The following is a 14888-nucleotide window of genomic DNA, read 5'->3' as shown; positions in this document are numbered from 1 at the left end:
GCTTGGAGAGGGGGGCAGAGGGGGGAGGCAGAGACAGACTCCCCACTGAGCAGGGTGCCTGATGCAGGACTTGATTCTAGGACTCTGGGATTATCACCTGAGCTGAAGGCAGCCACCTAACTGACTGAGCCACCCAAGGGCCCCTCTTTACTATCTTTTAATGCTTTGAGGTGATGAAGATGATTGTTAATATCTGTTCCTCATTCTTTAAAAGCTGTCTTCAGTAGGTCGGTTGATCTGAATTCCCAGGTCCACAACTTAAGTCCAAAAGTAAAGCTGTATAACCCAGCAATTATAGTAGAATTATCATAGACAATTATAATAGAAATAACTAAGACTTAAGGGGTTTGCTGGATGCCAGGCTCTTTATGTACTTGATCTCATTTAATACACTAATAGCCTCTAAGTGTTATTATTTCCATTCTACTAATGAGGAAACGGGCTTAGAATGGACGGATGCCTTGGTCATGTTCTCACACGTGGTAGAGTCGGCTCTGACCTGAGTCTGGCTTATGTTCTCAGACCCTTCCCTCATCAGATCAAATCCTTTCCATGAGCTAAAGACTTGGTGTGCCCTTTGCCTCTGATACACGGCTTCCCGTGACCCGCGTCAGAGCTCCCGTTCCTTTCTGTTGTGTTTTCCTTCTGATACTGAGGTAAACGGCGGAGTTTGTTTTGATTTCTTTTTGCAAAACTCCCCCGTACGTTTCTAGCTGGTGGTTAAGAAGAACGCAGATGCTCAAGTCAGATGCAGACTCGAGCCTGGGGAAAAGGAAACCAGCTAGCAGACCCTCTTGGCCTCCGAGTGGTTCACACCAACCAGTCGCACAGGTGATCATGCTTCCATGGTTTCTGATTGCTTGACTTTATCTAAAATTCGCTCTGCTTTTTTTGCCATCATCACTTGCCCAACCTTACCATGCATGGCTGAGAAGAGCCCGTTCCGCTCCTTCTCCCGTGGGTCCCACTCATCCTAGAGCTAACTCACCTAGACACCAACCTGGTCCTACACGGGCAGGTCTGTTTCCTGTCCTGTCCAGTTCCGCACCATCTTGTGTAAGAAGAGTCTCGAGTTTTCCTTTAGTTCATTAACATATCCAGTCAGTGCATTTATCCAAGCCTTACTACAGTCAAGGCACTGTGCGGGGCCCTGCTGTGTATCTACAAATGAAGAAGAAACAGGCTCTATCTCCACCATGCCCAGAGAAGAAATGGGAGGCACCGAAACAGACCACAAGTGATTAGTTCCCTTAGAGACGGACGCATCATGTGCTTGGGGCGTTCCAAGAGAAAGGTGTTCTGTCTGGAAAGGCCCCATGGGAGAGAGACACTCAGCCTGGCGTTGACAGTTGAATAAAATGTGAATCTGAGGACAGGAGGAAGAGTATCTTGGACAGAGATACCGCATGAGTGAAGGCATAGACGTGCGGCACACGGGGCATGGGTATAAAATGGTGGGCTTCAGTCTTGCCCAGGAATGGAATTGCTAAAGAGCTTTCTGGGCCCTGGCCTCAGAGACTTTCAAGGGATTGAGGGAGGAGGGCAGAAATACATAGATGAAGGCAAGACGGGCCCCCTGAGGGCCAGAGACACGTTTAGTTTGGCCAGGACACTATTTGAAATATTTGAGCCAATTCTGGAAATCAGATTTCACGTTAAAAAAATCCAGATTTCTGGCTTCTCCTGAAAATTTGAGAGACTTAGCAACACGGGGCATCTTTTCTCGGGATGGCAGCTGGCTGGAGCTGAGGAATGGCTGCTTTCCTCCGGGAGGTTGTGGGTTCTGTCTCCCCAGCATGAAATCCCAGCTTGTTTCTCCCTCCACCTCATCTGCTGGGCCCCGCAGGCATCCAAGACTCAGGCCCTCGCTGGGCTACAGGTGCAAAGCCGGGCCAAGGACTGGGGAGGTGTGAGTGGCCCCGCCCAAGGGCCTCTCTTCTAGCTCACTGGCTCACATGTGCTGGCTGCTGGGGGATCCCTTGGCCCCCCACTGCCACACTTCTTTAAATTTTCAGCATGCAGGGCTCTCAAAATTATGAGACATTGGAGGTATTTAAATCATCTCTAAAAGCAGCTCTTGGTGCCCAGGCTCTGACGCCGAAAATGGTGAAAATCAAACACATCGGAGTGGGGGATGGGGGGATGCGCGTGCGCATGTGCGTGCGCGCGCCCACACGCGCGTGTGTGTGTGCGCGTGTGTTTGCTTGTTTTTAGACAAGCACATAATTAGAGTGCTAAAGTAACCCCACTCTCTGGACTTTGGATGCCACCCCCACCCCTGGGAAGATTTATTAAATGGACTTTTTCTTTCCTAAATGTCTATGTCTGGCCGCCTTCTTCTCAAGTGTCCACCTTCAGTTTCTTTAGTTAATTGACAAGAAGAGTATACTAAACCTGAGGACCAGTCAGATTCCTCACGGGGCAGAAAATCCCGTATTCGGAAAATGCACTTCCTCTGCCAGGGTCCTCAGGAAGGGGATTGCCTTAGCCCTTGGTCCTGAGAGCCCCAAGAATCCCCCTTTCTAGCCCCAATTGCATCAACTCTAATGAACTAAGAGGTCAATATGGGAGTTCCTTGTAACTATAAATAAATACACACAAAAAAAGGAAAACACAAAAGAAAAACCAAGGGAGGAAAAAAGGAAATGAAAAACCTGACTTTGTTTCATTGAGAAAATTAGATTTGAAATACCCTCTGTGCAGCAATGCCATCGATGCCTTGCCTCGCAAACACCCAGGAGAATGCTTCCGAAATTTACATCCCCTTGGCTAGACCTTGGTGTTCCTTGGAGGTTGAGGTTCAGTAATTCTGGGATAGTAGAAAGGTTTTTGTGTACTGTGTCAGGCAGGAAGAAAAGGTCTTGTGACCACAGAACTGGATACTCTGTAAGGTACAGAACAGTCAGCACTTTCCTCCGAGGAGAGAACACGCAATTGGCATGAAAGTCACCCAAGCGACGGGTGGAGGAGGAAAAATGTCCAAAAGTAGAAGACTTCAGCTGCTCGTGCCTTCAGACGTTACAGAGTGGATCGCAGTGTGCCCTGGCTGTGTCTGACCAGAGGCAGAATGCTGGTCCCTTTTAAATGCTGTTTGTGGACCAGCGTGAATTCGATGGTACCATCGGGATTGCTGGAATCGGGGAGACTGTATTTTGTTGGCTTTTTCCCCCTGTGGTTTTCGCCGTCTGTTTCTTTTAACACATAAACAAGGAAAATGACTGGCTTGGAATGCAAAGTTTTTAAAAACCAGATGACCACAGGCATCCTCCAAATGAGAGAGCGAGAGCGAGTTGAGGTTTTGTGACATTTGTCAGGAAGCGAGAAGTTAAATACCGGGAAGCACTAATGCCCTCTGCCAGGGAAGGTCCCACAAAGGCAAGGAAGAGCTTTGTCGAGGACCCCGCCTTTCTGAGGTCTTGCCATATGTTTACATCTCACCAAGGACTATTTTCAGATACTGGCACCGCCCCCTCTATCTCCTAGCACCCCCTTCCCATCTTTAAACTAAAGATGGAACCACTCAGCTGGCCTTCGGCATAACCAGCCTTGGTTTTCCATTAGCATTATTACCAACTTGGCAACCTTGGGCAGAATCCACTCTTAGGAGCTTTCAGACCGCATAAAAGCTGTGTTGTGTGCAGGTTCTATTATAAAGCCAAAATAGAGAGCTATAAATAGAGGGGCTGACGAGATACAGTCAGAGAAGATCCTTCACTTCTCTCCTGGACAATAGTGAGTGAAAAAAAAAAATCATATAAGGGCACTAGGAACACAGCACGTCTTTCTTGAGCAAAGGGCACGCCGCTTTTTAAAAGGACGATTTGCTAGGCACGGTGCAGTGTCCACTCTGCAAATGGTTCTGGATGCTACATGCCAACAGAGTTTAAAGCCACAGATTCCTTTTCTTAAACCCGAGGCAGTGGAGAGATTTGATGGGATGGTGACTGCAGTTCTAATATCCTTTATGTCCATGGCAAGAAGTAATAGCCGCAGGCACTAGGACATTAGTTAGCGTCTTAGAGCTCCCCGGGGAGGAGGGCATTGGTGCCTTTGGCTGTGTTCCATCCACTGCAGCAGAAGATGAACGCGAGCATTTTTCACATAGTTTTGTAGGCAGCCTGACGCCAGAATTTTCACATTAGGGAAAGGATAAAAGATGACGGCTTCTTAAGGAAGAGCCAGCTCTGCCTCATTTATAATGCTCCGTCTCCTAAAAAAATAAAAAAAAAGTGATGGGCAATACTAAGGGGGGGCTGCTATTAGTCATTTGGGGGGGAACAGGGGTTAGGCAGACACAAGACACTGGTCATTTAGTAGCCCCCTGGAGGATTAAATACATTTCCAAATGAGTTTCAAATTAAATACATTTCCAGTGAGTTTCACTTCAAGAGAGTTCTCTGCCTGTGCTTAGGACACAAGGAAGGATGGTAGATGGGAAAATGCGAGCCTGCTGGGTGAGGTTCCTTCTGTTGGCATTGCTTCCAGATGCCAGAGTTGTGATGAGTGTGTTTGACTTCCCACATCCCTTGGATGTAGGTACTGTCTGGGATGTCTGCTCCCCCGGTGGAAATGAGAAAATGATTCGAGACCTGAACTCTGTTCCTGATGGCTCCCAACTCGGTCTGTCATTTGTTTCAAAGGTTGGATTGAAAGCTCCTTGAGGCTTCTGAGAGCGGCACTTCTGAGCCGTTGGCTTCATAAAAGTCCTCTAGTGACCTATGGAATTTGAGTTATAATAATAATAATGTCACATGAAGAGGCGTCCTGGGGAAGGCATGAGAGGAATTTTAAGTAGCTCAAGTCTCTATTTGCATTATTCGCTTTACAAATAGTTTCAGAGCCTTTAAAAAAAAAAGTGTTGTTTTTTTTTTTTCATTATGCTGTGGTTTTGGTGCTTCAAAGGGATGATCTAGGATCATAATTTAAAATTTCATAATTTAAAAATGGTTCTCCCTTAAGGTACTTCCTGGGAATTGAAACTTGGGCCAACTTTGATATGGTTTTGTCATCAGGAGGAAGAGGGATGGAGCTATTTCAGGGATTTGTCCTTTATTGGGATTCAAGAGGGGATTTAAGTGTTGTGCTGTAAAAAAAAAAAAAAAAAGTGTTGTGCCCTGATGTCTCCTTGTCCCCTTCCTTTTCTCTCTTCCCTTCCATATTTTTCTTTCTTCCTTCTTATGGGGGAGAGGTGACTGGGGAGTGCCTGGTTGGGAGGCTGGGATTTGGAATTTTACCACTCTGTGTCTTCCTGCCCACAGGTAATAACCCCCGTGAGGACGGGCCAGGGCTACGTGTATGAGTACCCAGCCAGATACCAAAAGGACATCTATGACATCCCTCCTTCCCACGCCATGCAAGGGGTATGTACCAGCACCCAGGGTGGGGCAGGGGGAGCGTTCCTTCAGGGCTACGAGCAAAGGGAAGTTCACCACATAGGCATGTTTCACTTGAAGCTAGCTGTACAGAAGCCATTTCCAGCAATGCTATTTAAATTACGTTTTCTGGATTTGCTTAATCAGGAAATCCTAGGCCTTTATCTGACAAAGCTTTTGTCACTTCTCATTCTTGGTCAGGAAATGTAAAATTTTAAACTATAGTTTAAAGCGCAGACAGTGGGGCGCCTGGGTGGTTCCGTGAAGTGGCTGACTGTGACTCAGGTCACGGTCTCAAGGTCCTGGGATTGAGCCATGGGTCCTTGGGGCTCCCTGCTCAGCGGGGAATCTGCTCTTCCCTGTCCCTCTGCCCTCTCCCCCACCCCGCTCATGCTCGCTCTCTCTCTCTCTCTGCTGCAAATAACTAACTAAAATCTTTAAAAATAAATAAATCAAGTCCAGACAGTGTAGATACTTCACATCAGGTCATTTTTATACTCAAATCTAAGTCGAAGAACATGAAATCTAAAAAAAATTCTACCATCCCCTTATGACACAGAGCAAGGGTATACATAGCCTGGCAAATTAGTCCCTAGTGAAAGGCTCAGTAACGTAAGAAGTGACAGTATGCGACATTTCTGTTCTGGGTAATGCAAGTGTTTCTCTTCAGGTGTACGATATCCCTCCATCATCAGTGAAAGGCCCCGTGCTTTCAGTTCCAGTCGGAGAGATAAAACCTCAAGGCGTCTATGACATCCCTCCTACCAAAGGGGTAAGTGAGCTACCACAGAGCAGCAAAAAAGGGGTGTGTGTGTGTGTGTGTGTGTGTGTTTATTGGGGTAATACAAGAAGGGCAAACCAAAGGGGAGAAACCAGTCTTTGTGAGAGTGAACGGGAAGATGGAAAGGCAATAGGCAAAGGCAATAAGCCTAAGGGTTCCAGGGGCACCTGGCTGGCTCAGTCAGGAGACATTCAACACTTGATCTCGAGGTCGTGAGTTCAAGTCCTCCGTGGGGCCTAGAGATTACTTTTTTAAAAAAGGGAAAGGAAAGAAAAATCTCAAAGTCTAAGGGTTCCATAGTTAGGGCATTCCATTAAAAATGAGGTAGTGATAAGGAGAGCCAGTTAGAAGATAAAATAATTCAGTCTGGCAAGCAACGGATGCATCTCGTATTTATGAGAAGTGTTACAACATCCTCAGTCCATAGTTAGGGGTTGCTGCGTCTGATGTCCTCTCTTGTCCTCTGGGGCATGCCTGCCCGAAGTACAGTTATGCCTACTGTGCAGAAGGGAACTGTGTGTCAGAACATGGAAGCAACTATTCAGCGTGTCACAGCCGGGAGACCTCGGGTCTCCTGATGCCTCGTCCTGTGTGTGACGGCACGGTCTGCCTCCATGCCTGGATCAGCCAAGGAAGGAGACCCAGGAGGTGGTCAGAAACTCGGGCCTGGGACCCAGGGAGGGCAACTCAGCGAGGAGGGGTCCACACACAGGCAGCGCTGAGGCCATGGGAAGGATGCTCCCGTCCAAGGATGAGGGAAGTGAGAGCAGAGCCGAGCCTTGGGAAACAGAGGCCAGAAGTGAGTGGAAGGTGGAAAGCCAGGAGCCAGAGATGAGGACTGAGAATCGTAGCCTCATTTTTAGGTCCTTTTCAGCTTCTGCACGCTCGCATGAGCCAGCTGAAAAAATAATGGCTCCTTTTCCACTTGCTTTTCAGGTATATGCCATCCCACCCTCTGCTTGCCGAGATGAGGCGGGGCTTAGGGAAAAAGAGTATGATTTCCCCCCTCCAGTGAGACAAGCTGTGAGGCCAGACGTCAGACCCGAGGGCGTCTACGACATCCCCCCAACCAGCACCAAGCCGATGGGGAAGGACCTTCATGTAAAATACAGCTGTGATGCTCCAGGAACCACGGATCTGGCGACACGGAGACCCCAAAACGTCTCGCTGAACCACCCGCCCTCACAGCTGGGACAGTCCCTGGGCACCCAGAATGACGCCTACGACGTCCCCCGAGGGGTTCAATTCCTGGAGCCGCCGGCAGAAACCAGTGAGAAAGCAAACCCCGAAGAGAGAGACGGTGTTTACGACGTCCCTCTGCACAACGCCCCGGACACCAAAGGCTCTCAGGACGTGGTGGATGGTATCAACCGGTTGTCCTTCTCCAGCACAGGCAGCACCAGGAGCAACATGTCCACATCTTCCACCACCTCCAAGGAGTCCTCCTTGTCGACCTCCCCGTCTCCGGACAAAAGGCTCTTGCTGGATCCGGACACGGCCATCGAGCGGCTGCACCGGCTCCAGCAGAGCCTGGAGATGGGCGTGTCCAGCCTCATGGCGCTGGTGACCACAGACTGGCGGTGTTACGGATACATGGAGCGCCACGTCAACGAGATCCGTGCCTCCGTGGACAGGGTGGAGGTGTCCGTGAGGGACTACCTCCACTTTGCCAAGGGAGCCGCCGCCAATGCGTCCTGCCTCCCCGAACTCCTCCTGCAGAACAAAATGAAGCGGGAGCTCCAGAGAGTGGAAGACTCCCACCAGATCCTGAGCCAGACCAGCCATGACTTGAACGAGTGCAGCTGGTCCCTGAACATTCTGGCCGTCAACAAGCCGCAGAACAAGTGGGACGACCTGGACCGCTTCGTGATGGTTGCGAAGACCGTGCCGGATGACGCCAAACAGCTCACCACAACCATCAACACCAACGCAGAGGCCCTCTTCCGGCCGGGCCCCGGCGGCTCACACGCCAAGAGTGGCTCCGAGAACATCACGAACTCCACGGAGTACCCGCACGCGGCGTCCCAGGTGCAGCTGCTGCTGCCTCCCGGGGACCCCAAGGCCCAAGCCCTCAACAAGCCACTGCCCCCTAGCCTGGGCAAGGACCAGCCCCACGACTGCAGCAGCAGCGACAGCTCCGAGAGGAGCTGGATGGACGATTATGACTACGTCCACCTGCAGGTAAGGAAAGCGGGCTCCTACGGCCTCTGCTCGCATTCAGGGAGCCTGGGGGACCGCGCAGACGGCTGGTGGGCTGGACGGCCTGGCGTGAGAACGTGGTTCACGGTTCCCGAGCAGAATTCGTAGCTCACGTATGAAGGCGACAGCACTGGCCCGAGAAAGTGACGAGTCCTCGGTTCCCTGGCACTGATCGAACCTCCCGGGGCTGTCATTTCTTCATTCGCAAAGTGAATGGAGCACGGGGTTGGGGTGATCCATTGATATGCCTCGGGCAAGCGGGAAGGGACTCCCCAAATAGGAACGTGGTTCTCTCACAAATCACACCAGCTCAACCTCTGTTCGCATTTTATGATAGAGTTCTGCATGGTATTTTATTTGAAAAAGGAGGGAGGCACTGTGAAGAAAAAAAGAAAGAAAACTCTAGACTAGAGAAATTCTCAGAAATCCCTTCAGCTCTGCAATGTCTGTTTGTGTGTTTAATTAATTACTGAAGCCTCAGGCTGACCTTGAAGAACACCGGGCATTTGTCAGTTGACCCAGAATGTCACCAGCACATGGGAAATAGGGCAGGCACAGTCTGCCTCCTACACATGGAAATTCCACCACACTGACCTGGGATCCCTTTCACTTTGGGGAATTCAAACTTTTAACCAAGATCCATTATTTAGAATTTGCTATCTCCTTCGGCCATTCCTTTCATCTGAGAGGGATGGGTCGTCCTGAGGACTGCTGAGCTAACTACAGTTCCCTTGCACACAGGAGACTGGGGAAGGGAGAGAGCCGAGCCCTGCCTCCCACCCCGCATCCCCCCACTGCTAAGGAAAGGGGCGGGATAGAGTAGACGGGGGCATTCACCATTCCCGTAGTGCGTCGTTCAGCTCTGCATGCCGGGAAAACTAATTTGGTGTAGAGTTGTAGACAATCCAAAGAAACCAGGAGTGCAGTGTGGACCCCGTTTAGACCTGCATTAGGTTTATGGGTTTGCATATAATCTGTTAGAGAAGAACCCTGAGAAATAGTACTGTGTAAGGAGGTTTGCAGGGGAGTGTGGGTCTCCCAAAATGGGAGTGGAGTGGAGATGGTGGCACACCCCATGAGAACAGATTTTAGTTTTCAGCCCTGCCCTACAGGCGGATGCTGGAAGTCTGGCAGGGAGTGCGCCCTCCCTATCTGGCATTCACAGGGCCTAACAGGGCCTAGTAGGGCCAAGGCAGTGGAAAAGTAAAGGGTGTTTACACATTTGTCAGTGAAAGTCTTAGCACAAGTGAACCACAGGGGTGATGTAATGTTTTCTTTATGTTGACAAATAACAGGGGAAGGAGGAGTTTGAGAGGCAACAGAAAGAGCTGCTGGAAAAAGAAAATATCATCAAACAGAACAAGATGCAGCTGGAGCATCATCAGGTAAGTCAGGCAGGACGGGACCTACCTGGGATTGAGGATTTCCTGCTTCGTAAGGGAGGTAGCCCTTCAGAAGATCATCATTTTGCTCCTTCCAGCATTCTTGGGTGCAGATAAGCTCCAAGGCTCTGGGTGCCTGAGTGGCTCAATCGATCAAGCATCCGACTCTTGGTTTTGGCTCAGGTCATGATCTCAGGGTCCTGAGATGGAGCCCCATATCAGTTCCGATGCTGTGTGCTCATCGTGGAGTCTGCTTGGGAGTCTCTCTCCCTCTGCTCCTCCCTGTGTGCACGCTCTCTCTCTCTCTCAAATAAATAAATCTTTAAAAAAAAAAAAAAAAAAAAGCTCTGGGGCACCTGGGTGGCTCAGTCGGTTGAGAGTCCAACTCTTGATTTCAGCTTGGGTCATGATCTCAGGGTCATGGGATCAAGCCCTGAGTTCCATCCGGCTTCATGCTCAATGGGGAGTCTGCTTCCCTCTCTTTCTCTCTTCTCCACCTCCCTACTGCCCCTCCCCCCCACTCTCTCTTTCAAATAAATAAATCTTTAAAAAATCATAATAATAATAAGCAGCAGCAGCTCCAAAGCTTATAATAGGGAATAAGAACAAAGAGAATGTTTACAGCTTTAGTAATCCAGCTGTTGTACCTAGACTATGTCTAAATAGCCATTTTTCCAGGCTACTTCTGTACACCTAACATGTTAGGACTTTTTGGGTTAAGGCTGTTGGTCTCAGAAGCAAGACCCAGTCAAGCTAAGCCAAGCAAACAGGTTTTATAACAAAACCATAGTAGGGGAATGTAGGAAGAGAAAATGCAGATAAGTCTGATGAGCACTCAGACTGTAAATTCTCTCTCCTTGGGCTTTCTTTTCTCTAAATTTGCTTCCTTCTCCTCTATTTTCTGAAAGTTTCCTCTGCTTGTCTACTCATTTGGCTCCTACTGAACTTCACAGAACACATACATGGCCACTCAGACTCCTTCTCACAGATGGCTTTTCAGCTAAGCATCTTTAACTAATAGCTCCCTACTGTGGTTCATCAAATTACTAAAACAAAACAAAACAGAGAGAGAAAGAGAGAGAGTCTGATTGGGCCATCTCTATCTATCTATCTCCTATAACACAAGTGTATGGCTTGGCTGCTCTTGGTCCAATCTAAAAGAAAGAGGGCAGAATCAGATGTGTTCAAGATATATCCAAGCCCTCGGGGTGCCTGGGTGGCTCAGTGGGTTAAAGCCTCTGCCTTCGGCTCGGGTCATGATCCCGGGGTCCTGGGATCAAGGCCCGCATCAGGCTCTCTGCTCTGCAGGGAGCCTGCTTCCTCCTCTCTCTCTTCCTGCCTCTCTGCCTACTTGTGATCTCTGTCAAATAAATAAATAAAATCTTTAAAAAAAAAAAAAAGATATATCCAAGCCCTCAAAGAAGGGATTTGGGCAAGGCAGGTTCACTCAAAAGCTGGGCATGGGCAGGGCTGATAATGACAAGTCTTGCTGGTACGGCATAAAAATAAAGATTAACGGATTGAGGACTTACATGCCTTTTAAGCTGAAATGGAATGTCATATGGAGACATGAACTGTCACATTGCCTCAGGAAACCAGAGTTCCTTTTTTAAAAAATGATATTTTATTATTTTTTTAGAGACAGAGAGAGCACAAGAGTTGGGGGGGGGTAGGCAGCAGAGGGAGAAGGAGAGAGAGAATCTCAGGCAGACTCCACACTGAGTGTGGAGCCCGATGAGGGACTCCATCTCACAACCTGAGATCATGACCTGAGCTGAAATCAAGAATTGGTTGCTTAATCGACTGAGTCACCCATGTGCCCCAGGAAACCAGAATTCTAGTCCTTGCTTTCTGACCAGCCAACTCTATGACCTTAGGCAAGTCATTTAACCTCCATGAACTTCAGTTGCTTCTGTATAAAATGAGAAAATTCCCCCATCTCTCTAATAAGATGATATATTTATGAACATATTTGTAAAAGCATAAGCGAGATACCGTCAAACATCATCCTGGATCCATTTATGTCTACTTTGGCATTTGGCCAAGGAGGACTGCAGGGCTTTAGGGAACTTGTTGAAACCATAGTAATTTCTAAGAAGAAAGCAGATTCCCTCAAAAAAGATAGCTCACGGTGCATTTCTTGGGGGCAAAGCTGGATGAGGTTGGCCCTACTATGACTGAGCTCTGTCTCAAAGCAGAAGATCGCAGAGTCCTAAGCTCAGGTCACAGGTAGTCCTTACCTGCAAAAGAAGGGTCTTTCCTGAGATTTGGTGGAATAGCATGAGATTATAACAACAGTTTAAATAATACACCAGCCAGGAGCAGTAAGGAAAGAAGGAAGTTAACACTCCTTGAGTCTGACTATGTGCGAGTTTCTTTTCTTTCAACAGCTCTGGGTGGCTAAGCGCTCTGATGAACAATTAGCATTCACATTCCCTTAGAGATTCTGCACATGTATTTATAGGTGTTAGTCTCTCCTGTAGTGCTGCCTAACATTTACAAATCTTGCCTGCAAGAGTAGGAGAAACAGAAAGGGGTCGTGGATGGTCAATTATCTAAGAGTCTGGAAGGGACAGAGTCAAGGCTTTCCCAGAGGAGGAGCCAACTGTCAGCGATTTACTTGATAAGGAGATCCCCCCATTGGATTTTCCCTCGCCTCCACTCATTGTTCAATAAACATTTATATAGAGATGACGATATACCAAAAAACACTCTAAGCACTTGGTAAATGTTAACTCATGGATCTTTCATAAAGGTGCAGGTGACAGCTGAGTATAACAGCTAGCTGCCTTCCAGCCGCAGGGCAGAAGAGACCAATAATCCAACCGCAGTGGCCTGAGCTGGGGGATTCCTTAGTGATCCTCTTTCAGCCTCCACATTTTACAGTTTAGGAAAGCGAAGCCTCCCATCTAGCGAGCACTAACTACTTACTAGGGATTGAAATCCCTGTCCTTGAACCCCAAGCCCCGGTTAACTTCCAAGATGGCGCACTGCCTTCCCCTTCACGAACTCTGCTTTTCTCTCCCTTGCAGCTAAGTCAGTTCCAGTTGTTGGAACAAGAAATCACCAAGCCCGTGGAGAACGACATCTCCAAGTGGAAGCCTTCTCAGAGCCTCCCGACCACAAACAGCAGCGTGGGCGCTCAGGATCGGCAGCTGCTCTGCTTCTACTACGACCAGTGCGAGACCCATTACATCTCCCTCCTCAACGCCATCGACGCCCTCTTCAGCTGCGTCAGCTCCGCGCAGCCGCCGCGCATCTTCGTGGCCCACAGCAAGTTTGTCATCCTGAGTGCACACAAACTGGTGTTCATTGGGGACACGCTGACAAGGCAGGTTGCTGCCCAGGACATTCGCAACAAAGTGATGAACTCCAGCAACCAGCTCTGTGAGCAGCTCAAGGCGATCGTGATGGCAACCAAGATGGCGGCCCTCCATTACCCGAGCACCACGGCCCTCCAGGAGATGGTGCACCAAGTGACGGACCTGTCCCGAAACGCCCAGCTCTTCAAGCGTTCTTTGCTGGAGATGGCCACCTTCTGAGAGGAGAAGGATGGAAAGGGGGACTGAGTGTGCTTCTAACGAAAACTGGAAATGCTATCTGGTTTTTTGTAAATGTTATCTATTTTTGTAGATAATTTTATATGAAAATGAAATATTTTAACATTTTATGGGTTAGACAACATTCAGAAATTCAGGGAGCTAGAGGGGGATTTTTTTTTTTCCCTGTGTGGTTCTTACATAAACACAGAAGCATCTAAGGCCTAAACTGTACAGAAACTGGTTCACGTGCGTTTGTATGCCTGTGTATTCATGTTCGTTTGTAGATGTTTGTCCAATACATTCCATTAGAAAACATGAATGAAGAAGCACCTTAGTAAGCACGTCCTAATGCTGCATTTTTTTCCTTATTTTTTTTTTATTTTAGAAAACATACCAGCTAGTTGTAATACTGCTCTACATATACTAGCGATTATTCTGAGCCTGTCATGTCCAACTGTGGGAAGCACAGTATACGTGAAAGTGTTCACCTTCCAATAATGAGGCATGGCATGACTTGTTCTTGTTTGGACACCCCTTTCAAAATTGACCATCTTTGGCCCATTGTGGCAAAATGCCTCACTTCTGATTGAAAACGCCCTTTTAAAAATGAAAGAAGATTCAGGAAGTATACGTTAACCCAAGCACCTGTATTTTAGAAGTATGTGGAGGCCAAATCCTTGGTTAGGGCTGGGTTGTTTGAACACAGGACATCACAATAAAAAGAAAGCAAATGTTTTCCCCGGGACTTTTTGATCATCCACATTTATGAGTGACTTGGCCATGAAGTTTTCCAAAGGGTGTTTTTAGATTTGCAAAAACCAAATTATTTGCAGCAGGAATTCATAAAGACACATCAGACTACAACTGTCCACAAAAAGAAGAGATGGTTCCACCTGCCAGTTGTAAGTAGAGACCCTTCTGACTCTCAACTCTTAGGTGCTACTGCCTCCATTACCTGAGAAAAACTGACCTGTTCCTGAGTCACTTAAAGGTTAGAGCCACCAGGCTATATCCTATTCTAAAGGAATTCACTATTTGATCTTGCAACCTCCTTAAAACATGCAGCTGCTGACCCGACACTCAGCCCATCCAGTCTCTACAATTCTATTTGGCCTTGATCCTGTGTATACAGCCCACCGCCATCTTCCAGCTCATCACAGCACCCATTCCATAGTCTGTCCCATTACACCTGCTGGTGTTGGCACAGTAAAGACACCCACGAGCCATCTGACTGGCCTTGGGGCAAATGAGACACTTCCTACCTAGTAGGTAAATGTATTCGCATATTAACAAGTCAGTAAGCATGTTATCCATAGGCCTTCAGTCCAGTTCTTATTTGATGGTTCTAAACTAGACCATTCGAAAACACTTTTATTTGCCATGTATGCCTTGACTTAATAAAGCTTACTTGTTTTAAACAACCAAATCATTGGAACAGGAAAGGATTTAAGAGAGAAGAATGTGTGATCTAAGTATGAGGGGAAAATTCAGCAAAACATCACAGAAGGTGCTTTTCAAAAAAAACGTATCGTAGTTCTCCAAGCTCTGTTCTGTCAAGAGATGATTAAAAGTTGTATCGTTTCATGACGAGTAAGCGTGTGGGGAGAAAGGA

The 14888-nt window shown here is 47.9% G+C and overlaps 1 protein-coding gene across 2 annotated transcripts in view; it reads left to right on the top strand.

The window, feature by feature from the left end:
• Nucleotides 1–14652, top strand: part of LOC111156748 (neural precursor cell expressed, developmentally down-regulated 9) — a 184768-nt gene extending 170116 nt beyond the window's left edge. For both annotated transcript variants that reach the window (XM_022517809.1, XM_022517811.1), the window contains 5 exons: nucleotides 5259–5360; nucleotides 6043–6144; nucleotides 7090–8334; nucleotides 9648–9737; nucleotides 12767–14652. In XM_022517809.1, the coding sequence (XP_022373517.1) occupies nucleotides 5259–5360; nucleotides 6043–6144; nucleotides 7090–8334; nucleotides 9648–9737; nucleotides 12767–13276 (2049 nt within the window). In that variant the 3' untranslated portion in view covers nucleotides 13277–14652. The remainder of the gene's footprint in view (nucleotides 1–5258; nucleotides 5361–6042; nucleotides 6145–7089; nucleotides 8335–9647; nucleotides 9738–12766) is intronic.
• Nucleotides 14653–14888: the final 236 nt, after the last annotated feature.

The sequence above is a fragment of the Enhydra lutris genome, unplaced genomic scaffold, assembly GCF_002288905.1.
Source record: "Enhydra lutris kenyoni isolate GAN:26980312 unplaced genomic scaffold, ASM228890v2 scaffoldscaffold48, whole genome shotgun sequence".
In the NCBI taxonomy this organism is placed as follows: Eukaryota; Metazoa; Chordata; class Mammalia; order Carnivora; family Mustelidae; genus Enhydra; species Enhydra lutris.
Note: the sequence above shows the minus strand (reverse complement) of the source record. Positions and strands in the feature narration are given on the sequence as shown.